Below are 23428 nucleotides of genomic sequence, written 5' to 3' on the forward strand. Positions count from 1 at the left end.
CGCAGTTCTCAGGAATGGTTTAAAACAGTTGTCATGTCAACTTGCTGCAGTAAACAAATCCAAGTCCGTAATGCTTGCCCCGCCTTCGCACTCTTCTTATTGGCCCACCACTGCTCTAGCACTGAACGCGAATGATTGGTTAATATAAGCTGTCAATCACTCAGCGCCTTCTGGCTTTGGATGACAGAGAGCTACTACCGCGAAAAATTGTAAAGCGCTGAAGATGAGAATGAAGATAGCATAACACTGACAGATTTTATTTGAGAAACCATGGCATCTACAGTTACAAATAATGACACATCTTACTAGTGATCATGTGCTGAATGTTAATCCACCATCTACACTTTTCTAAGAGTAGAAGACTTCTATTGGCTTCAAGTCCGCTATGAAAATTCTGTGGGATGGAATTTTCAGGTAACTGTTTGGCACATCTAGCACGAGAGCTTCTGTTTAATCCTTCATATAATCACCAGATGCTGTGCGCTGTGCACGTGGCAGCTATATGTCAAATTTAACACCACGTACACCATAGCAAACGGGCTTACACTGAGTAAACTAACATTGCTACTCCTAAAAAGACCGGTATTGCTATTAACATGTATGCATATAATAGGGTACAGTATATGTCAAAAGCATCAGTGCAATATCCGACAGCACTTGTGAGAACAGCACAGTTATACGGTTAACAGATTAATTCAAGCAGTGCGTGCAGGGCAGGTGAGCGCTCAGTGTATGCTTTGGTCACTCAGTTCTGTTATAAAAATTTATTTTCTTGTGATAACGGGATTTTGTTGAGACATATTTTCCTCACGCTTGCATATAACGTTATACATGATTTTTTTGCTTGTTAGTTTGATTAGTGTTGATTTCAAATACAATAAATATTTTTGTATAAAACTTGTAGTAACGGTGCTCATAATTGGTGGGTGCGACTAAATATTGGCTGATGCGCCAACATTTTTAAAGTTAGGAGCACCGGTGCTACCAAGCAAAAAGGTTAATTTCGAGCCCTGATAACTTCTCTCGAAGATCATTTGGTATCAGAAGTGGCTTATATAAAAAGCAAAGGCCTCTAAATTAAGCTTATTGTAAATAAAATATGATCATGCCTTAATGATCATTTCATGCCTTGATGATCATATGCAACTTTTCCAAATAATCAACTAGAAGTCAAGTTATTATTTGCTGCTCTTACAACTGAGATTGACGACAAGACTTTTGTCAGTTAGTGTATGCCTGTCAGTTTTTTTTGATTCATAAACTTTTGTTGCATATATTTCTTCTGGAAATCTTTAGTTTTTGCTCCAAAAACAGGAATCTGTGGAAAAAATAAATTTCTTATTTCAATTGTTTCGATGCCTGAAAACCGCTTTCACTTAGACACATATTTAATATGATAGTTTACTTATAATTCTTTAAGAGAGGTACATTGGATAAATATGTATATTAATGGAGTTTGAGATGAAGAAAAATGTAGATTTCATAGCTGATTTTAAATGTGTGATGTGTGTGCCACTGGCTTGATTGGTTTGGGACTTGTGGAGCTGCGCATTGATGGATTTGCTCTTCAGTGTTTGAACATCAGCAGTGAAAATGAAACCACACTGAACTGAATTAAACTGAAGTTCAACTCTGAAAACTGGACTGACACAGCTTCAATCTATTATAATCTATGTTAAGCTGCTTTGACACAATCTACATTGTAAAAGCGCCATAGAAATAAAGATGAATTCAATTGAAATGAAATGAGAATTTGGCTGGATTAGAATTAGGACGCATTAGTCTGGTATGTATGAATCAGCGGCAAATTTGGATGCAGGTTTTGATTGAAAGGTTCCGTGAATTTTATTTGTCTTTTTTATTAAAGAATTCTTGTTAGAATGCATTCTAGCTTTTATTTCTTTCTCTATTCATCTTTATTGCTCTTTGGAATTTATCGTTAAAAGCACAGTTTGCATTACAGTTTTTCACTTCAGCTGTACAGTAATAACATTTCACTGTCATCTTTAGTGTTATTATTGATTAAGTCATGCTGTAACTTGTATTTCTAAGCAATACAGTATATAATGTAAATACCTTCAGGCAAACATACACATGCAAAGACTAATGCCAAAAAAGAGAGAGGTGTGTGAGTATTTGTATAGCACATTTCTCACACACTGCTAGTTTCAGTTTTGAATTAAATGTGTTTAGGCTTGATGTTTATAATTAATACTGTTTATTGTGAATGACACTATAAGTCATTGTGTAACTTCTCACTTCACTTGGAAAAGATCATGAGAAGATGGCTGAATGTTTTTTATGAATCTTGCAGGTAATGATGGTGGTAGGGGGTCAAGCACCTAAGGCCATCCGCAGTGTGGAGTGTTATGACTTTCAAGAGGACCGCTGGTACCAGGTGGCCGACTTACCATCCAGACGCTGTCGAGCAGGTTGTGTTTTGTTCTGCTCCTCATATCTACATGCCGTTTCTTTTCTTGCTCTGACCCTCTCCGTGTGTATGTCATTCAGGTGTGGTGTATATGGCCGGTAAGGTGTATGCTGTGGGGGGATTTAACGGCTCTCTGCGAGTGCGGACGGTTGATGTGTACGATGGACTAAAAGATCAGTGGAGCTCCATTCCCAGCATGCAAGAGCGCCGCAGCACTTTAGGAGCAGCAGTACTGGGGGACCTGCTGTACGCTGTCGGAGGCTTTGATGGGAGTACAGGTATACAGTCAGGATATGTTCACAAATTCAGTGTTGTTAAGGTTTGGTTTTGAATAAATATTTTATCCTGGATTGGACATTGGTGAGCCCTAACTTCCTTATTTACTGTTGCTATCCCTGACAAACAAAAAGAGTTGTCATTTGTTTTACAATGGCAGCTGTCAGTATAAAAACCTTGTCCTGAGATTTTTCTCAAATATTTTGGACAAAGAAGGACCACCACTTATTGAGGAGCATTAAGGTGGGATTTAAATATGCCATAAAATGATATATGTGACCCTGAACCACAAAACCCGGTTTAAGTGTATTTTTTATTTGATTTTTATACATCATCTGAAAGCTGAAAAAAGGTTTGCACTGGTTTGTTAGGATATGATGAAATTTGACAGAGATACAACTTAGTGAAAATCTGCAGTGTGAAGTTCAAAACAAATCAAAATGGACCCTTTTCACATTTCTAGGTTTCCCAGTAAAGGAAGTCCTCATAGTTGGGTAAACCTAAAAATTTTTTTTTACAATCTTATTTAGCTGAAATAATTAAAGAAAAACTAGATGATGGTGTTATCAAGACTTTCAGGAAAAGCAAAAAAATAGTGTGTGAGACAGATAGCGACAGTCTGAAAAGAGAATTTCAAATGCCTTAAATGATTTAATAAATATGTAAATATATATACATGTAAATATATTTTTAAAAAATTTAAATATTAGAAAAACCTTTAAGGATTTATGATGACCATTAAATGTGTCTTGTGAAAAGTGTCCATACTGAGGAGATCACCAGTAAATTTGTCTATATGAAGTGCTTAGGAATGCACATTTCTAATCAAAAATGTATTACTGAGTTTTGATGTATGTACAGTAGGAAATTTACATATCTTCATAGAACCTTATCTTCATATTCTAATGATTCTTGTCATCAAAGACAAATTATATAATTTTGACCAATACAATGTGTTTTTGACTATTGCCAAAACACAAAAATGGTTTTGTGGTCTAGGGTCACATATAAAATATTTTAAAATTATTATGGGGAATAACAAGTGTTATTTGCATGTAAGTGTTTACAAATGTCAATTTTTGATAATTTACAGATCATACAGATTGCCCACCCTCTCCGGACATATGTAGTCAGTGTTACGAGTAACCCGGCACATCATTTGATAATTTTTATGGCACAAACAGCATCAAACAAAAATGCTTTGGCTCTTCCAGTGTTCCTCTATGGTGCTAAAACCTAAATATTTCCAGTTCTCAATTGCCTTTAGTTTGTCTGCATTCAATGAAAAGGGCTTATCAATAGGTAGGGCCAGACAAAATCTGCTGAAATATTTTGCTAAATCTCTACATATTTTAGTAAAAAAAATAAGCAGAATTATGCGGAATAATTTTGGGAGTATTGTAACTAAAAACTTAAAACACGAAAAAAATAATTAACTTTTAAACTTTCATTTAACCATTGTGCACTCTATTAAATTAACTTTTGTCAACTAAACGGCTGTAAAAATGCATAAGATAAATATATTTCTTCCTAATCAACCTAAGTCCTGATCAAAACTACTAACTTGTTTAGAAAATAACTGGAGTTTTTAATTGGCTTTTTTAATTGCAATTAAAGGAATTCTTTAATTGACAATTTTACAAACAATGTCTCTGATTTGGTGGAAAAACACACTAAATCACGTATTTTAACATTAATATTTTTTTTTTATTCAAAGCATTTAAATTTGAAAGCATAAGATTTGTCATCAAAAATCATTCTAGCTGAAACACAGAAAAATTTATGGCCGAATTAAGACTCAAAATCACCCCTGAGTGGATAAAAACATCCCCAACATAGATAAGGGTTAAGGTTCACAAAACATATTTAATTAGATGCACTTGTCTGGTAAACAAAGCAAGTCTAATAAATCTACTAAAAGACAGAAAATCTAGCTTTATTGTATTTGAATATCAGTGTATATGTACATCACATGCTGGTTTCTGTGTTTCCAGATTCTGTGTGGATCTAAACTGGATTAAAAAAAGTTGTTTAAAATGTTTCAAATTAGTGTTGTTTTCAAAAAAATGGGCAATTAGAATTGCTTGTGAACACAGCTCCATCTCTGTGCAGGGCTTTCATCAGTGGAGGCGTACAATCCCAAAGCTAACGAGTGGATGTTTGTGGCTCCCATGAACACCAGGCGTAGCAGTGTCGGGGTGGGCGTAGTTGACGGTGAGCATTTTGAGTTCTTATGTAAAGCAAATCTCTGTATTAATATTTCAAGCACATACTTGTTAATGAAATGAGTTATGCAGCAATGAAAAGTTTAGAATGGCATGATTTTGCAATAGTGATGATTTCACAACATTTTACCTTAAGGCTGTTGTTGTTCTATGTTTAACTGTGCAGCTGTTCATTGCCCACACTTGTTTGTGTATTGACATCATATAATACATCTGATTTTTCTACAGGAAAGCTATATGCTGTTGGAGGATATGATGGAGCATCTAGGCAGTGTTTGAGTACTGTAGAAGAGTTTAACCCAGTCAGTAATAAGTGGTGTTATGTGTCAGACATGAGCACTAGACGCAGTGGAGCTGGTTGGTATTATTATTTTTTTGCACATACTTTTATTGTCCATAAAGCTTACCTGTACTTTTTACATCCGATTATAATCTGTTGTGGTTTCTTTGTGCAGGTGTTGGAGTGCTCAGTGGACAGCTGTATGCTGCAGGTGGGCATGATGGGCCTCTGGTGAGGAAGAGTGTAGAGGTCTATGATCCCACAACAAACACCTGGAGACAGGTGTGTGACATGAACATGTGTCGAAGGAATGCAGGTGAGTCATTAGAGGAAAGGAGGGGGACATATAGTTGAAGACAAAATTATTAGCCCTATTATTAGAAAATAGTTGTCAAATATTTCTCAGGTATTTTTAAAAAATGTTTTAATACATAATAGAGGTGGCGCAGTGGCGCAGTAGGTAGTGCTGTCGCCTCACAGCAAGAAGGTCGCTGGTTCGAGCCTTGACTGGGTCAGTTAGCCTTTTCTGTGTGAAGTTTGCATGTTCTCTCTGCATTTGCAAGGGTTTCCGCCGGGTACTCCGTTTTCCCCCACAGTCCAAAGACATGCGGTACAGGTGAATTTGGTAGGCTAAATTGACTGTAGTGTATGTGTGAATGAGTGTGTGTGAATGTTTCCCAGTGATGGGTTGTGGCTGGAAGGGCATCCGCTGTGTAAAAACATGCTGGATAAGTAGGCGGTTCATTCCGCTGTGGCGACCCCGGCTTAATAAAGGGACTAAGCCGAAATGAAAATGAATGAATGAATACATAATAGTTTTAATAACTGGTTTATTTTGTCATAGCCATTATGATAATAGGTAGTATTTTACTATTTATTTTTGTATAAGTATTTATAGTTTAAAGTGCAACTTAAAGACTTAACTAGGATAATTAAGTCACTGGACAACAGTGGAAAATTGAAAACTATCAAATAAATAAATTTTTAATGGATTAGTTCACCCAAAAATGAAAATTATATTATTAATTACTCATTACCTCATGCTATTCCAACTCCCTGAGACCTTTGTCATCTTAGGAATTCAAGTGAAGATATTTTACATTGAAATCTAAAAAGTTTTCTCATTCTCTAGACAGCAATGGTCCCTGCTAGTTTAATATCCAATAATAATCTGAATATTACAGGCTATGAGACTCATCTCAGGAGCATGCACCCTGACACCGAGGTGAAGAATCTGTTGAATTAAGTCATTATTTTTGTTTTATGTGCACAAAAAACCACTGAAGCCATATGGTGTGTTTTTTTGGGTGATCCTTTTGGTAAATTACCTTGCTTTGTTTAAACATCACTTGGGAATATTAGAAAAGCAAACATTTAGAGGAGGGCTAATAATTTGACCTTCAACTGTATGATGGAAAAATTGATTTTCTAGTTTCACGTAATGACCTAATGTGCAATGAGTCCGTTTCGACACAGTGGAAAGCTAGCTTACGACATTGTTCAAATACCTTTCCATGATTACATAATTGTGAAAATATATGAGTCTCAGTGGCTACAGTCTCATTAATACACATCAAAAGTAATTCATTAGTATTGTATTGGAAAGCATTTTGAAAAAATTGCTCTACATTTTTTTGGTCCAATTAATGGTTAAATTATGAATGTTTACACTCACCGGCCACTTTATTAGGCACACCTTGTATCGGGTTGGACCCCATTTTACCATCAGAACTGCCTTAATCCTTTATGGCATAGATTCAACAAGGTACTAAAAATATGTCTCAGAGATTTTGGTCCATATTGACATGAGAGCATCAAGCAGTTGCTGGAGATTTGTCGGTTGCACATCCATGACACGAATCTCCCGTTCCACTACATCCCAAAGGTTGTCTATTAAATTGAGATCTGGGGACTGTGGAGGCCATTTGAGTACAGTGAACTCATTGTCATGTTCAAGAACCCAGTCTGAGATGATTCACACGTGTTATCCTGCTGAAAGTAGCCATCAGAAGATGGGTACACTGTGGGCATAAAGGGATGGACATGGTCAGCCACAATACTCAGGTAGGCTGTGGCGTTGACACGATGCTCAATTGGTAGTAATGGGCCCAAAATGTGCCAAGAAAATATCCCCCACACCATTACACCACCACGACCAGCCTGAATTGTTGAAAAAAGGCAGGATCCATGCTCTTATGTTGTTGATGCCAAATTCTGACCCTACCATCCAAATGTCGCAGCAGAAATCGAGACTCATCAGACCAGGGAACATTTTTCCAATCTTCTATCGTCCAATTTTGGTGAGCCTGTGTGAATTGTAGCCTCGGTTTCCTGTTCTTAACTGACAGGAGTGGCACCCGTTGTGGTCTATTGCTGCTGTAGCCCATCCGCCTCAAGGTTGGGCGTATTGTGCATTCAGAGATGCTCTTCTGCATACCTCGGTTATGCTGCCGCTAACTGGATATTTTCTTTTTTTTGGACCGTTCTCTGTTAACCCTAGTGATGGTTGTGTGTAAAAATCCCAGTAGACCAGCAGTTTCTGAAATACTCAGACCAGCCCATCTGGCACCAACAACCAGTCACTTAAATCCCCTTTAGTCTCCATTCTGATGTTCAGTTTGAACTGCAGCAGATCATCTTGATCATGTCTACGTGCCTAAATACATTGGAGTTGCTGCCATTTGATTTGCTGATTAGAAATTTGCGTTAACAACAGTTGGACAGGTGTACCTAATAAAGTGGCTGGTGAGCATATTATGCAATTATTCACATTTTAAATGAATTACACATTCATGTTATGGTAGAACTACAGTTAAAAAAAAATCTATACCAGGCTATAATGACTCCATGGTTTCATTGTAAGGGCTAAAGCACACATTTATAAATAGAAATTTACAGGAGTTCCTGTTATGAAAGTCAGCTACTGGATGTATTACAAGACCTTTAAAACCATTGTGAATGTAGTTACTGTGTTTGTCTCTAGGAGTGTGTGCCATAAACGGTTTACTGTATGTGATTGGAGGGGACGATGGGTCGTGTAACCTGTCCTCTGTTGAATACTACGACCCTGCTGCTGATAAATGGAGTCTCATCCCCACCAACATGAGCAACGGCCGTAGTTACGCAGGTCTGTTTCCTTCTCACAACCTCTATGCTCCACCGATCAGCTAAAACTTGAATTAAACTGCGCTCTTGTCTGTTTCAGGGGTGTCAGTTATTGACAAGCCATTATGACTAAAAGTCCTGGGCAGCAGGTCTCTTCTTCACACCTGTCGAGGGCTGAGCTGTGACAGACAGACGCTGATATAAGCCTGAATCCTGATGCTCACAGGTGCTGGAAACTTTTCATCTTAAAGCCTGACTGCCTCACAAACACACACCTCTCCCAGCCTCCAGAAAGTGCCATTTAGCTCTGTTATTAACAGAGAGGCCACATAAGGTAATTATTAAACGAAACCTCGTTTACACAGGCCTAACTGGATTAAATCTGCCAGGACAGTATGTACGCGGGACGACTATGTGCTCTGTTGGGGCTGAAATCTGGGTGGTAATCTAGGTGCAGGTGAAGACTGTGCCAACCGAGACCTCTCTGCTTGCTGTACTACTGACATTACTTTGAACAATCGTTATAACAGTCTACTCTAAAACATCATAACTGCTTCTACAGGATAACACTAATGCATATCACACCCTTTAAACCCGAAGATCTGCATAAAATTAAAAAAAGAGGTATATAATATTTTATAAAAGAAAACCTGAATTTGAACTATGATGGAGCAACATTTGTTTGAATACATTCATCGTCGCGCATCAACAAGCTCAACAGATCATGTGATTGGATAAATGGACTGACCAATCGCAACGCACACCAGCTCAAATGTTGTTTTAGTCCTTCTAAAATGCCTAAGCCAAAGTCTGTCATCAAAATGATTTGGTTAAAGGCCGACTGCAGGATAACATGACAGCGTTTGTTATTGTGTGTCATCCGCAAAACTCTTTTACTATGTATGACAATAGAGCTACAGAGGTTTCCCCGGTTGCAGCAACTTCCTTTTTTATTATTACTGAATTTTTGCATCGGTTTACCAGGAAGTGACCATTTTGTTTTGTTGAGCACATGGGAAGGATGCTTTATTCGCTAATTATTTATGCGATATTACAATTGTTTTTATTTTTTAATGTCAGATGAGTTTGTAAGTTTGTATGGAATCTTATCTGCTGATTATTTTGGTTACAGGGTTACTTTGTTTATTTTGTATGATAAGTATTATTGGAATGAGTCCGTATGTTTTTTTCCCCCTCTACCAGCTGCTTTCGTGCCATGAAGTATTAAATATATTTAACTTCTAAATAGAAACAGCATAGAAATCTCACAGGGTAAAATTGTGGTCACTTTGGGAAATTTCAGGAAAAATATGTTAAGCAAAGATCGATAGTTTAGCAGTGTACTATAAAGCACAGCTCACGCAAAAGTCAAACCAAGCAGCTTTCTCTAAGTCAGTGTGGCAAATTTGTTGCAAAATTTGCTTGGGGGGCCATATTTAACCCTTTTTGTGGGACACCCGATGACGTATTGCTGTTGAAATGACAGAATTTCACCCCTGAAAATCTGCTTAACGTCAGTAAATGTGATTTTAATGTGCCAAATGTAACTCATAATCAGATGGATAATATTAGTAGTTATTTGTACATTTGCACTTTTCATGATGCAGTTTGGTGTGCAATTGTCCATGTTGGACACACAGAGTCTTTCTTTTATCATGAAACTCTATAGATGCAGTCACTGAAATAGCAGTATGGCAAGCCGTTTTAACATGGAATTTATAAACCACACTAGTATCTATTTTTGTCTCACTAATAAACATTTTTAGATACTAGTGCTCATTCGTTAGATACCTTGATTTAGTAAGTAGACACTAATACTCAGTAATTATTTACACTGCCTGACAAAAGTTTTGTTGTTGATCCCAGTTTTAGGAGGAACAAATACCAGAAGTGGCTTATATGAAGGGCAAAGGCCTCTAGATTACGCTTATTTTACCAAAATAAAATATGATCATGCCTTGATTTTTAATTATTTAATTAGGACAGTAACTTTGCTTAGACAAAAGTCTTGTCCCTTAACAGAAATAATGTACAGTATAGAATATAAAGGGGAAAAAATAATATTGTGTATGACTCCCATAAGCTTGGAGGACTGCATCCATACATCTCTGCTATGCCTCAAATAATCTTACCCTCCTCTTACCCCAGACATGCTTAATAATGTTTATATCTGGTGACTGGGCTGGCCAATCCTCTTGCACCTTAACCGTCTTTGCTTACAGGAACTATGGGAAGTATGAGAATGAGCACTATCCTGTTAAAGAATGTGTCCTCTCCTGTGGTTTGTAATGTAATGAGCAGCACGAATGTCTTGACACCTCAGGCTGTTGATGTTGCCATCCACTCTGCAGATCTCTTGCACGCCCCATACTGAATGCAACCCCAAACCATGATTTTTTTCTTTACCACATCTAACTGATTTCTGTGAGAATCTTGGGTCCATGCTTGTTCGAATAGGTCTTCTGCAGTATTTGTGATGATTGGGATGCAGTTCAGCAGATGATTCATCTCAAAAATCTACCTTCTGCAACTTTTCCAAATGATCAACTAGAAGTCAAGTTATTATTTGTTGCTCTTACAACTGAGATCAACGACAAGACTTTTGCCAGGAACTGCCCTAAAACTTATGAGATAGGTGTAGTTGTTAGGTAATAGTACCTATTAAATAGATGCAAGTACTTCTTTTAACAGTAACTAGTAGCTATTCTGTATTTTACCATTGACCTTATTGATCTGTCACTGAGGGATCAAATATTAAGTTCTGACTAGTAAATATTTTATTATAATAAAAAGTAAATAGGGTACTAGTACACTTTAATAAGAAACATATTCTTATCATTACATACTAGTTTTTGTATATATTGTTATTTATTAAAAATATATTAGTTTTTTATATTAGTTATTTAATTGGTGCTAGTATCTAATGAATAATACATAATTACTAGTTAATTTTAAAGAATTGAACTAGTACCTAAAGAGTAAGTGCTATAAACTAATGAATAAGCACTAGTACTTAATGGATAAGATGTTTTTGCCTAAAAAAAGTGCTAGTGTGTTTTATGGATTAAATGTTAAAATAGCTTTGCTTTTGGGTGAAATTGCTCTGGTATTTTTCTTCCAGTTGAGCTGGTACTCTTTCAGTTGTTGGTAAATACCAAGATGGCCGATATGTTTGGGAGTGCACCATTTATCCTCTTCTAGCTTACTGGATATTTTAGATCTGACAGCAGAACTGGACATCATTTTGTTTAAAAATATTATTACGGTCTAATGCTTATAATTTCCTCATCACTAGAGCTTCACTGTAGTTCACAGTACTGGTCATTGTGAAGTGTAAACTGAAGACAAATTTGCTAATGATTAAGAATTGCTAAAACCTTGCCTACATTTCGTGCTGACATATCGCAGATTCACACACTGACACTCTTTGTTAATTTGATATGAAAGTCATTCTATGCAGTAAAACTTACAATGTTTTTGTTGCTCTCAGTTTATTTTGTGCTGTCTGCTAAAACTGCTGCCATTTTATTTCTGATGTCCTTAAACATCATGATCTACAACACTCAATCAGTGACATTCCAGTGTGGTGCATCACCGATGGATTATGCACGAATGTGGTTTGTGAACAAGGTATTAATGTTTCTAAACAAATGTATTAATAAATTAAGCTTTGTTAAGAGGATTTGGTGGTTATGTGTTTGTTGTGACTGCTAGTCTAGGAACTGCCACTGGAGGGCAGCAGTTAGTCGTGGATCGCCGAGATGAAAGGATAAAGTTGTTTTGGAGTTGGACCACGTGATGGGAAATGTGCGTTGGCGTCAAACGCATGAATTCGCGCCAAATTAATAATTAAATCTAGACTCTAACCTTATGTAACACTACTATTTCTGAATATGTACAAATTATAGATACATTCATTCCCCCATTACAGATGGTCGAAAGTGCTCACTTTAAAGAAATGTTTCACCCCAAATTTAAAATTACCACATAATTATCTCGATCCATCTTCGGTGTATACAACCTTAAACGTTTTTCTGGCTCTTACTTGCGGTGTAAGTTAATGGTGTGGGAAGCAGCCAGGGTGCGAATTATAGGGAGGTTTGAGGAGGATTCAAACCGTATCAACACAAGATGTATGGGGGTCAGCCCTTTAATAGAAGGAGGAAGCTTTCTCTGATCCAGGCCCGGCGCCAGGAAGTCAAAACTGAGGGGGCACTTTAAATCCATAGGGGGGCACTAGACCTAGTGTCTGATGTTCGTTTCTTGTTTCTTTCATTTAGGCTATTTATTCGCATTTATTATTACTTTGCATTACTGCCCAAGTTACTGACCTAAGGCAGTAATATAGGCTACGTTTGGAAGGAATGCGTCAATAGAGCCGCCATTTTAGTACAGGGTAGCGCTCCTTTGAAATGAACGCTCCTTTTAATTGAGCGCCATCTAGCGGTCACATTATCTAATGACTAAATATTATGACCACTTGTTCAACTTCTTTTATAAATATATATAACTTGATATTACTTTTTTTTCTCACCACCACACTGGTCTTTTTCACAAGACAAAATTTTGTTGTTGGAAACTGTATTTTATATACTTAAATTTACATTTTGCATGCTAAAAGTACTTGAGTAAGAGACGTTTTACTTGATTTGGGTCATTAAAAGAACTCCCTATGATGTGTGTAGCTGCTGTGGTCAACCTTAATCCTACTGTAGGTTGCCATAAAACCAAAACACCCATTCTTGTCTTAGGACATTTTATTAAGCAAATTTTAAAATAACAGTAAGTTCATGACATGTTAAATATATATACAATTTGCTCATACAGAATAATATTAAATATAGTTATTAAACAACCATAACATAGCCCTTATGTCTTAGGAAATCTTTGATTAACTTTTCATTACCTACACCAAATGTTAAATAATGAAGGTACATATAAAACAACCATTTATTTGTTAGACTACAGTACTGTCAAACCATGTTGCATACAAATGCATTCAACAGACTTACATGACAGTGCATTGCTGTAGAGGACAAGTAAAACACGAGACAGGTGTTTAGAAAGAGTATAGTTTATTTAGTTTGACATGCAAACAAGACAAACTTTCAGTAAACAACCCGGAAACATTATAACGCGTGCGCTCGTGAATATAACCCGCGGTTGTCTTCAACTGTTTTCTTCAATAGTCCTTCTTTGCTCAACAGCTTAGCTGAAAAACAAAGCAAAACATTACAACAGTCAGACAAAGAGCAAAGAGCATAGAATCACCAAGAGGCGACACTACAATTTGGGAAACAATAACACGCTTTTTGAATAAATTAAATAAAAACAAAGCAACTGCTTTCCATCGCGACAGCAATGAGATCCAATGGACGGCCGATCGCTTTCACTTCAAAATGGCGAAATCCGGGGCTTTTGCTCTTGGTCATTCTAAGCTCTTTGCATAAAGTTAAATCATAACAGTCACCATGGTGTCTATTTCAAACTATAGTAAACTAAAGTTTGAAACTATAGTTTAAAATAGACGATGAGTGGGCCTCGCTACTCCCACCCACCATAACCCTCGCAGCGAGGTCCCACTACCGGCCCCCCGTGTTTCCCTGAGGGTCCTCGGGGGTTGTTTGTTCCCTGCCTAGGGCTCAAAGGCCGCCTCGCCCCAGGGAGTGCACGAGAAGACCGGGCGCCAGGCCGTGCCAGTATTCACTGGATGTTGCTCGGCGGCACATTTCGAGCAACAAACACGTAATATTCCTTGCGATGTTACGTTTATGTACGTAAACCACAAGGAACTACAGCACAGACGGGCCCGAGTGAAGCTTCACGAAGCGGACTTCGTGAGATTGGCGTGGCTCCACTCGTACCGTCGGTATTGAACTCACCTTGGTCAAGTACAAACAGCAACACCGAGCGAACTGACAACGCTGACAGAGAGCACACGAGCTTTATAGGAATGCAGATGCAAATTTTTACAAGACACGTCACTGCTATCTCGTTGTCATGGCGAGCGCTGAAGAGGGCTCATCTGATTGGAGCACCCATAGCACACAGACTCGGGAATCTGCGTCACGGCGAGTTGCCGTCTGCCGTACACAAAAATATATTAAATATATACAATATATATATTTTTTACATTTTTGGTGCTGTGTAATATTCTGGGATGCAGTAGAATATGGAGACAGATGAATATAATTGGGTATATGCCGAGCTCGTGTTGTTCCCATATACTTATAAACTTCCGGTGACTTGTTATTATGAGTTTTTTTTCCATTTTATACGATTCCTTTTACAGCATTCATGTTTTAATGTAATTGAAATACATTCAGTTAAATAAACTTTGGCATTCATTTAGTTGTTCAAGAGTAAAACGAAACAAAAAGCCTTTTACTCGCACTCGCCCGTCAGAATCGGAAGATAGCACAGACGCTCCATCGAGTACACGGGTAAAATAAATGCTCATATTATAAAGACATGGCGGGGAAAATGTAATATAATGCAGCGCTTCTAGTACAATCTGAGACCCACTTCATATCGGATATCACTCAGCCAGTGGAGATCGCTGATTTTTAAAGAAAACAGATTGTGCAGATTTTTCCTTTGGCACACAGTTCGCCGGAAGCGCTTAAGCCAGGTTACTGGCAAATGAAGTCATATTAGCATGCTTCAGCAAATACCCTAAAATCCCAGAATGTCTTTCGAAAAAGAGTACGGGTTAAACCCCGGCATCCTGGCCAAAATAAACCATTTATTTTGGGAATGTACTTACTGTAAAGTGTTTTGGGTTGACTTTTCCAATTTCATTAAAAAATTCTTATTTCCAAACTTCTGTATTTCCCCAAAAATTGTATTCTTTGGTTACTCTCTGAGGGTAGATCCTTCTCATTGTAAATGTATTTTTGAGTTATTGCTTTTTTTTAAACAAAATTTTACATCCATAAATGTAAATTTTCAAAGAAACACCCTTACTTTTTTATTTTCAGAAAGGACTTTGAAATTTATGTGAACTCTTTAAAAGACTCTAACAATTACACTGCATGTAAAACGCTTTCTTAGTGTAAATCATTTAGACTTGTTTAAATTGCTGGAATTCTATTTATGTAACCCTCTTTGTCTCTTTATTCATATTATATCTTCGTAATGTTCTTTCTTGCATAAAAAAAAAAATGAAAAAGTAGATGAGAAGATTCCCCCTATGTGTAAAGCGCTTTGAGTGCCAAGAAAAGCGCTATAGAAATGTAAGAAATTATTATTGTTATTATAAAGCACTGTTCATCATGATAAAGCTATTCTCATAATTCAATTGCTTTGTCATATATTTGAAAATATTTAAATGTGTGTTCTGAAGGTTGGAACAACCGGGGTGTAAAGAATTAATGACACAAAGAATTTTCAGTTTAAGAGAACAATCCTTTATAAAAACACAAACTCTTTCTGAGGGGGCAATGCCGCCCATTGCCCCACCGTAGCACCAGGCCTGCTCTGATCTATATCTTAAATATAAAAAATGTGTAATATAAATATACATTTGACCCCCACCCCGACTAATCACTCGCGCCAATTAATGCTAGGAAAAGTATGATTCAACAGTCTGAAAATGGCAGTTCTAGACCACCATTAGACATCTTAAATATTCTCAAAACACATTTCTTGTAAAATACGTGTATATATATCTGCATGTAGCCTAAAGAAAGGGAAAAAATAGACAGTTTGTATAGTTTGACCGACAGTAACCTCTAAGTAATCACTAAATATCCCTCAAAACACAAAAAACGTATACAGATTATTAATTACTTATGTAATTTAAATACATTCATAAATTTGATTCACTGAAGCATGTATTACTAAACTACTACACATCATCAATGTATTTCGCACCCTGGTAGCAGCCCTTTTAAGTTTTCAAAAGCGTATAAATCCTTTGTAAAATGAACTCATAATCTGCCAGACGGTTGACACATCTTAAAAAGTGGATGGATGTTTTTGTAGCAAGAATATTTCTAATATGGTCAATTATAAACTCAAATCACTGACCTTTCACTAAAGCTCTAGTAGCTGCCGAATGTGTGCTGTCCACAGCCGTTTTGCCAGCATCATTTGTGCAAATACTTGTTTTAAGTTTTTTTTAAAGGCAAGCAGGCCTATGCAGTATAAAGAAATTGTACAGGCTCAAAATTTAAAGGAACAATCGTTATTAACAGCATTTTTGGCCACTAGATTGTGTATAGTCTCAACCAACAAAGTCATAGTCTGATGATGCCTCTGTGACTGTGGAGTTGTTAGTCTGCTCTGTGATTTGCATTATTGCATATTTGTGCACAAAACCAGGGAAACATTTGGAGGAATCGCCAACGATAACTTGGATGAGCCAAAATAATAAAAAAAAAAAAAATTCTTTTATGCCACAGGAGTTAAATCCAGTTCCTGGGGGGCCACAGATCTGCAGTTTGGGTCTAAACCTGCTTTAACACACTTACCTGTAGGTTTCTGTGTAGAGCTGTGGCCCTCCAGGAACTGAGTTTGACACCCGTGTTTTATGACATAAAGGATTAGAATATTAAATCAAATCATGTACCATGATCAAATTTTGTAGATGTATTAAAACCTAATTTGACTATTATTATGCATTTCTAAGAACATAATTTGAACAACTTGAAATAAATGTTCTCAATATTTTTTTTTTTTTTACCCTCAGGTTCTTGTACATTTCTATGTCAGAATTACATTTGCCATGCGTTTTATGGCAAATGCTTATTTCTTCAGATTCCAATTGACTGGTTTTGTAGTCCAAGGTCACACTGTAGTCACTGACTAATCTTCATTCAAGAGTTCACACTTAGCTGATGATTTACAAAGCTTATTTGGCATGCTGTCCCGGGAGAGAGCCCCGAGCTCAAGGGCTCCTCGAGCCCGGGGCTTCCTCCCGTTGGCAGAGCAAGAAGGGAGCCTGAGCTCGGTGGATCTCAGAACTCCCCTGCCGCTGTAGCTAAGGGAACGTAAGGAATTAGACAAGCTTGATTGTTAAGTATGTTGAATGTCTTTGGATGGTGGGAGGAAACCGGAGAGCCCGGGGAAAACCCACGCGGACACGGGAAGGACATACAAACTCCCCACAGAAACACTCACCGGTCCTATTGAACTAGGACCGGCAGTATTCTTGCTGTGTGGTTCACAGTGCTAACCACTGGACCGCCGTGCCGCCCAATTGCAGGTAAAGGAGGAGAATAGGGGAGGAGGGGGGTTTTCTTCCAAACGAAGATAAAGTGAACTGAAAACTTAGACTATTTATGGTGCCTTAGGGCTCATATGATTGGAAGATTAGTGATTAGCAAATACGAGACTGGATGTGATAAATCATAAGCACGTGATCCTCTCGAAATTAGTTTATGAATAAACTTCACTTCAAGAGTTCACACTTAGCTGATGATTTACAAAGCTTATTTGGCATGCTGTCCCGGGAGAGAGCCCCGAGCTCAAGGGCTCCTCGAGCCCGGGGCTTCCTCCCGTTGGCAGAGCAAGAAGGGAGCCTGAGCTCGGTGGATCTCAGAACTCCCCAAAATGCAGAAATTAATCGCTCGGGACAGCAGCCGCGTATTCGAAGAAAAAACCCCCCAAAAGGCAGGAAATTTAGAGCTATATCCGGCTGCTGGATATAATAGAAGGAAAGAGGTTAAATGCATGGGCATTAATTAGATAGGATTAATAAGGGTGAAAAGAGGATTCTAATAACTCTTGCTGGAGTTAGAGTTTGAAGGAACCCCTGCGGGGGTCATGGTTTTCGGGGTTGAGAAGAAGGGGAGAATAGGTGGTTTGAAGCAGTGAAAAGAGAACTTTGAGTGAATCTTGTGGGAGTTGGAGCTCTAAGTGACCCCTGCGGGGGCCAGAGTAGAGTGAAGGTATGGAGCAGTGAGTGGAGGAGAGTAGCTCTTACGAAAGATGGAGCTTTTGTGAGAGTTTGAGTTTAGAGCGGCCTCTGCGGAGGTTAGAGCTTGAGGGTAGGGTGTAGATAGGAGTGACCTCTGCGGAGGTTAGAGCTTGAGGGTAGGGTGTAGATAGGAGCGACCTCTGCGGAGGTTTGAGCTTGAAGGTAGGGTGTAGATAGGAGTGACCTCTGCGGAGGTTTGAGCTTGAGGGTAGGGTGTAGATAGGAGCGACCTCTGCGGAGGTTTGAGCTTGAAGGTAGGGTGTAGATAGGAGTGACCTCTGCGGAGGTTTGAGCTTGAAGGTAGGGTGTAGATAGGAGTGACCTCTGATGAGGTTTGAGCTTGAGGGTAGGGTGTAGATAGGAGTGACCTCTGCGGAGGTTTGAGCTTGAGGGTAGAGTGTAGATAGGAGTGACCTCTGCGGAGGTTTGAGCTTGAGGGTAGAGTGTAGCTAGGAGCGACCTCTGCGGAGGTTTGAGCTTGAAGGTAGGGAGTAGATAGGAGTGACCTCTGCGGAGGTTTGAGCTTGAGGGTAGGGTGTAGATAGGAGTGACCTCTGCGGAGGTTTGAGCTTGAGGGTAGGGTGTAGATAGGAGTGACCTCTGCGGAGGTTTGAGCTTGAGGGTAGAGTGTAGCTGGGAGGAGCAATGAGTGGAAGAGAGTAACTCTTGCGAGAGTTGGAGCTTGAAGCGACCTCTGTGGAGGTCAGAGCTTGGGGGTAGAGTGTAGATAGGTAGCAGTGAGTGGAAGAGAGTAACTCTTGTGAGAGTTGGAGCTCTGAGCGACCTTTGTGGAGGTCAGAGCTTGAGGGTAGATTGCGGATAGGAGGAGATAGATATCAGTGAGTGGGAAAGAGGATTTGGATAACTCTTGCGAGAGATTGGGGCTCGGAGCGACCCCTGTGGGGGTCAGAGCTAGAGGGTGAGTCATAAGGAGAAGAGAGGTAGTTGAAGTAGAGTGAAGAAGTTTTAGCTTGAGCGGACCCCTGCGGGGTTTGGAGCTTGGAGAAAGAGTCTAGGCGAAAAAAGAATAGGTAACATCGTGAAGAAGAAAGGACTGTGGCCGCTATGGCCGAATCCTGCGAGAGTTGGAGCTCAAGGGGGCCCCTTCGGGTGTCTGAAGAGTCTAGACAGGAGAAACAAGATCATTAGAGGTAGAGTGTAAAATAGATTAGTTGGGAGTGGAGTGTAGAGAAGAAAGGAACGAGAGGCTGAAAAGTAGGGTTATAAGGATAAAAGATTTGGAAAAGTTGGAAGAAGGGAACAAGCACAAATATAATACATATGTACAAACGCAGTAAATGCGCAAAGAACATGTGGATACAAACGTCTGCATCTGTAAATAGCTATTGGTGATTGCAGAAGATGCTAACTGCAATGGCCCTTGAGGGAGTCCTTGGCAAACATGTAAGGGTGCCATGGGTGGACAATTGGGCTTCTGCGGAGTTTGGTTTGGATGACTCTTGCGAGAGTCGAGGCTCTGTTAGACACCTTTTTGAGTTGGAGCCGTGTGAGGAGGTGCTTGGGGGTTGGTTAAAGCCTGTTGGGCTTTCTTGAGGTGGTATTTACTGAGACGTATATAAGATTTGAAAGCTTCAGAAGACCAGCGACCAAGGGTCTGGATCTGATGGTGTGAGAGCCCGTTGTAGTGGCTGCGCCAATCCTGAATGAGTGGCTGGAAAAGGGCTCTGGGAAAAAACCTGATAGGCGAAAGATTTCTTTAAGGTGTTTTTGAAACCAGAATCGAGATACTGGACGGTTAGCGTCATCAGTAAAAAGCGGGGCCAGTGGGTTAGCCTCTTGAGATTTTCTAGGCTAAGAGGGTTTGGAATGGGCGTGTAGGTGAAGGAATATTGAAAATGAGGATAGAGTGTCCTCTCTGGAATTAATCTGTTTTGCTTTGTTTGATAAGGAAAGAGATAGTTTCCCTGTCTTGCAAAGCTAGATCTGAGATGGTGGGGTGGAGTAGAGGGTTAAATTTGGATGTAACTGTTAATTCAGAACATTTAAGAAACCCCCCAAAAAATGCTAAATTGAGCATAGCATCTAAAGTGCGGGCTGTATGGGAGGAAATGTAACCTTTACAGAGGGTGTAGATGCATGAGGTAAGGATTTTGAGTGTAATGGGTTGACTAGCATGGTATGGAATTGTTTGAACGAATTCCATGCTGTGAGGTATGCATTGAGGGTTCTGGGAGCTATTGCTTGTAGGATAAGAGATAGAGAAGTTTGATGAAGATTATGAAGTGGGTGGTTTATGGAAATATCGTTACTGAATAAGGAGGGACCGGCGTTGGGTGAGGGTCTGCTTCCGGGGCTAGTTGCCAGAATATCTGCAAAGAGAAATGAGAGAGAGAGTCAGCGATTTGGTTTTTGCAACCAGGTACATGTTCAGCAATCATGATAAATTGTTTTTTAGCAGATATCCAGATAAGGTGTCTTAAAAATGGCATAAGCGATTGGGAGTGGGAGCGCCCTTTGTTAATGCAATGCACTGTAGCTTCGTTATCGCAGTGAAAGAGAATGCTAGATGTAGACCATTCGTCCCCCCACAGGATGGCTGCTGCGATGATAGGGTAGAATTTGAAGAGGGCTGAAAAACATTGGTCTTTGGAATGGAATTACAATTGGGTTGGCCATGTTGAGACAAACCAGTGTCCTTCATATTAGCCACTGTAACCTATTGGAGGGGCAGCGTCTGTGTATGTGTTGATGTCAATAGGGGATGCAATCAAGTCGCTGTAGAAAAGGAACAGCCGTTCCATTGCTTAAGGAAAGAGATCCATAAGCAAAGTTCATCGCGACTGGGTTTGGAGAGAAAAATTGTTTCTTCTAAACCATGAACTGTGGTGGATAATTGAAGGAGGTGGGAAATGAAAGGAATAATGCGCATAGCGAAATTTAGATGGCCGAGAATTGGTAGGAGTTCTCGTTGTGTGCACATCTGTTTTCCAAGGAAAATTTGGGATAGAGAAATTATTCGATTGATTTTCTCTTTAGGAAGGGATGCTTGGAATTTATGCGAGTCTAGATTAATACCCAGAAATTCGATTGAAGTACTGGGTCCTTCCGAGATCGGCGAAAACCTGCTGGGTGATCGCTAGGTGTTTGGCTGGAGGAGATGACGGGGGGGAAATAAGAAAATCGTCTAGAAGGTGAATGAGGTATGGTATTTCGTAAATATTAGACATAATCCAGCATAAAGCTTCTGACATCATGTCAAATATTTTTTGGGCTTTCTTTTGCATCCGAAAAATAGAATTGATTTCGCCAATAAATGCCAAAAGGTGCCAGAAGTCTGGGTGGATTGGCATGATTTTAAAGGTAGGGGAAATGTCTTCTTTGGCTAGCCAGGTGTTACGACTGGCTATCTTTATGAGAGAGATCTCTTGATCAATGTCGTGGTAGTTAAGTAAATATTCGTCCAATGGGATAGTGCTGTTAATGCTAGGAAAGGAGCAATTGTGTTGGGACGAAAGGTCGACTACAAGGCGTTTGCCAGAACATTTTTGAGTAGCGACACCAATGGGGCTAATGCGCGAGATATTAAAAGGAGGAGCCTTGGAGTTCCAATCATGAAGTTGTTGTCGATTTCTTTTTAATAAGATAATCAACGGTTTCAGGTTCGGAGGTTGCAGACTGCAGGTTAGGACAGATTGGATAAAGTGAAAAATGGAATGTATCCTTTGTGAAGAGGATGTGGAGTGTAATAGGTTGGATGAGGGTCAGCTTCTGGAGCCAGCAGTCATGATCTCTAAAATAGAAAAAACAAAGAGAATCAGAAATTAAATCTTTGCAAAATAATACAAGTATGGCAGACATGAAAATTGTTTTAGTTTATATCCATGCGAGGCATCTTAATAAGGGCATGGGCGGCTGTAAATGGAAGCGCTTTTGATAATGCATGGTCCGATGACTTCATTGATACGATGTGCAAGGATGGTAGGGGTGGGTGTTCGTCTCCTAACGGGATGACAGATGAATGGAGAGCTGAGGACATGGGATATGGCTAGTCTGGTGGTCCTGGAAAACTGGTACCCTTTGAAGACTGAGCATGTGAAGTGATAGTGAAGTTTAAATTTGTATTTATAACAGTCAAGTGGGAAGTTTGTTTCTTTGCCGTTTTCACATCCGACTGACTTGCTATATAATCTTATATGACGCTTGTAAATCAACACATGAGTCGCTGGCGTATTACAATTGGACTTCTGTGCTTGATGGCATAATGTTTTTCAATAGCTTGTTAATATTTACTGGTTGGGTAATAATCTTTTCAGAAGTTAAATGTCAAATGGAATTTTTTATTTTTTAATTTTTTTTTATTTTTTTTATTTATTTATTTTTAACTAAATTTACAAGCGTGTCTGGCCTATTCATTCATAAGGTCTTTGCAACAGAGTCAAGAGAGAGGGCGGGACCATCTCCAGTCTTTTAGCTCATTGGATGGAGACGCTTATCTTTACAGCTATTGGCTTAAGGAGTTTCAGTCAGGCCATGCAAAAGGTGCAAAAAGCCTGGCGGCCATTTTGTTGATCAAATTCAACATTGTTTGTGGCTGGAGCTGCTGCTCTGCTGAACACATTCCAGCAAACAATCTGTTAAACGATGGATAGCATGTGTACTGCTAGGAGAAGGTGAGGGTTCCGTTTTATTGCAATAGCTTTGGAGTTTTGGCTTATATCTTGCTGGGAAATAAGGTTGAAGACACAGCAGATGCGTTGTGGAGGCTCTTTGAAGTGGAAGGTTTTGGTGTTGTTGTTTAAGCTGTTGATGAAATTGTTGGAGTTGTAGTTGTTTGAAATGGTAGCAATAGTAGTTGTTGTTGTTGTTGCTTGTATATTGTAGCTTGTAGATTGAAGCTTTTAGATTGTATATTGTAGATTGTAGCTTGAAGCTTTTGTAGCTTGTAGCACTTGTAGCTTTTGTAGTTGATGAGCAGAGCAGAGCGTTCTTCCAAATGAAGATCCTGAAGATTGTAGCTTGTTGCTGCTTTAGTTGTCCATGCTGGTTTAGAGTTGGTTCTTCAACGGAGCTAGCTACGGTGAAGCTGCTTCTTCCAAACGAAGATAAAGTGAACTGAAAACTTAGACTATTTATGGTGCCTTAGGGCTCATATGATTGGAAGATTAGTGATTAGCAAATACGAGACTGGATGTGATAAATCATAAGCACGTGATCCTCTCGAAATTAGT

At 39.0% G+C, this 23428-nt stretch overlaps 1 protein-coding gene across 3 annotated transcripts in view; it reads left to right on the forward strand.

The window, feature by feature from the left end:
• Positions 1-23428, forward strand: part of klhl3 (kelch-like family member 3) — a 98975-nt gene that overhangs the window by 9042 nt on the left and 66505 nt on the right. The window contains exons 9-16 of one of the 3 annotated variants that reach the window (XR_015506872.1): positions 2315-2432; positions 2512-2709; positions 4820-4921; positions 5161-5289; positions 5388-5528; positions 8196-8339; positions 8418-8543; positions 11808-11999. Coding sequence is in view for 1 of the 3 variants with exons in the window: in NM_001423975.1 (NP_001410904.1) it covers positions 2315-2432; positions 2512-2709; positions 4820-4921; positions 5161-5289; positions 5388-5528; positions 8196-8339; positions 8418-8446 (861 nt within the window). In the remaining 2 variants the exon portion in view is untranslated. Of the gene's footprint in view, positions 1-2314; positions 2433-2511; positions 2710-4819; positions 4922-5160; positions 5290-5387; positions 5529-8195; positions 8340-8417; positions 10247-11807; positions 12000-23428 lie in introns of those variants that run through there. The other 2 variants (XR_015506871.1, NM_001423975.1) reach the window with 2 other exon arrangements.

The sequence above is a fragment of the Danio rerio genome, chromosome 14, assembly GCF_052040795.2.
Source record: "Danio rerio strain M-AB ecotype USA chromosome 14, GRCz13ab, whole genome shotgun sequence".
Lineage (NCBI taxonomy): Eukaryota > Metazoa > Chordata > Actinopteri > Cypriniformes > Danionidae > Danio > Danio rerio.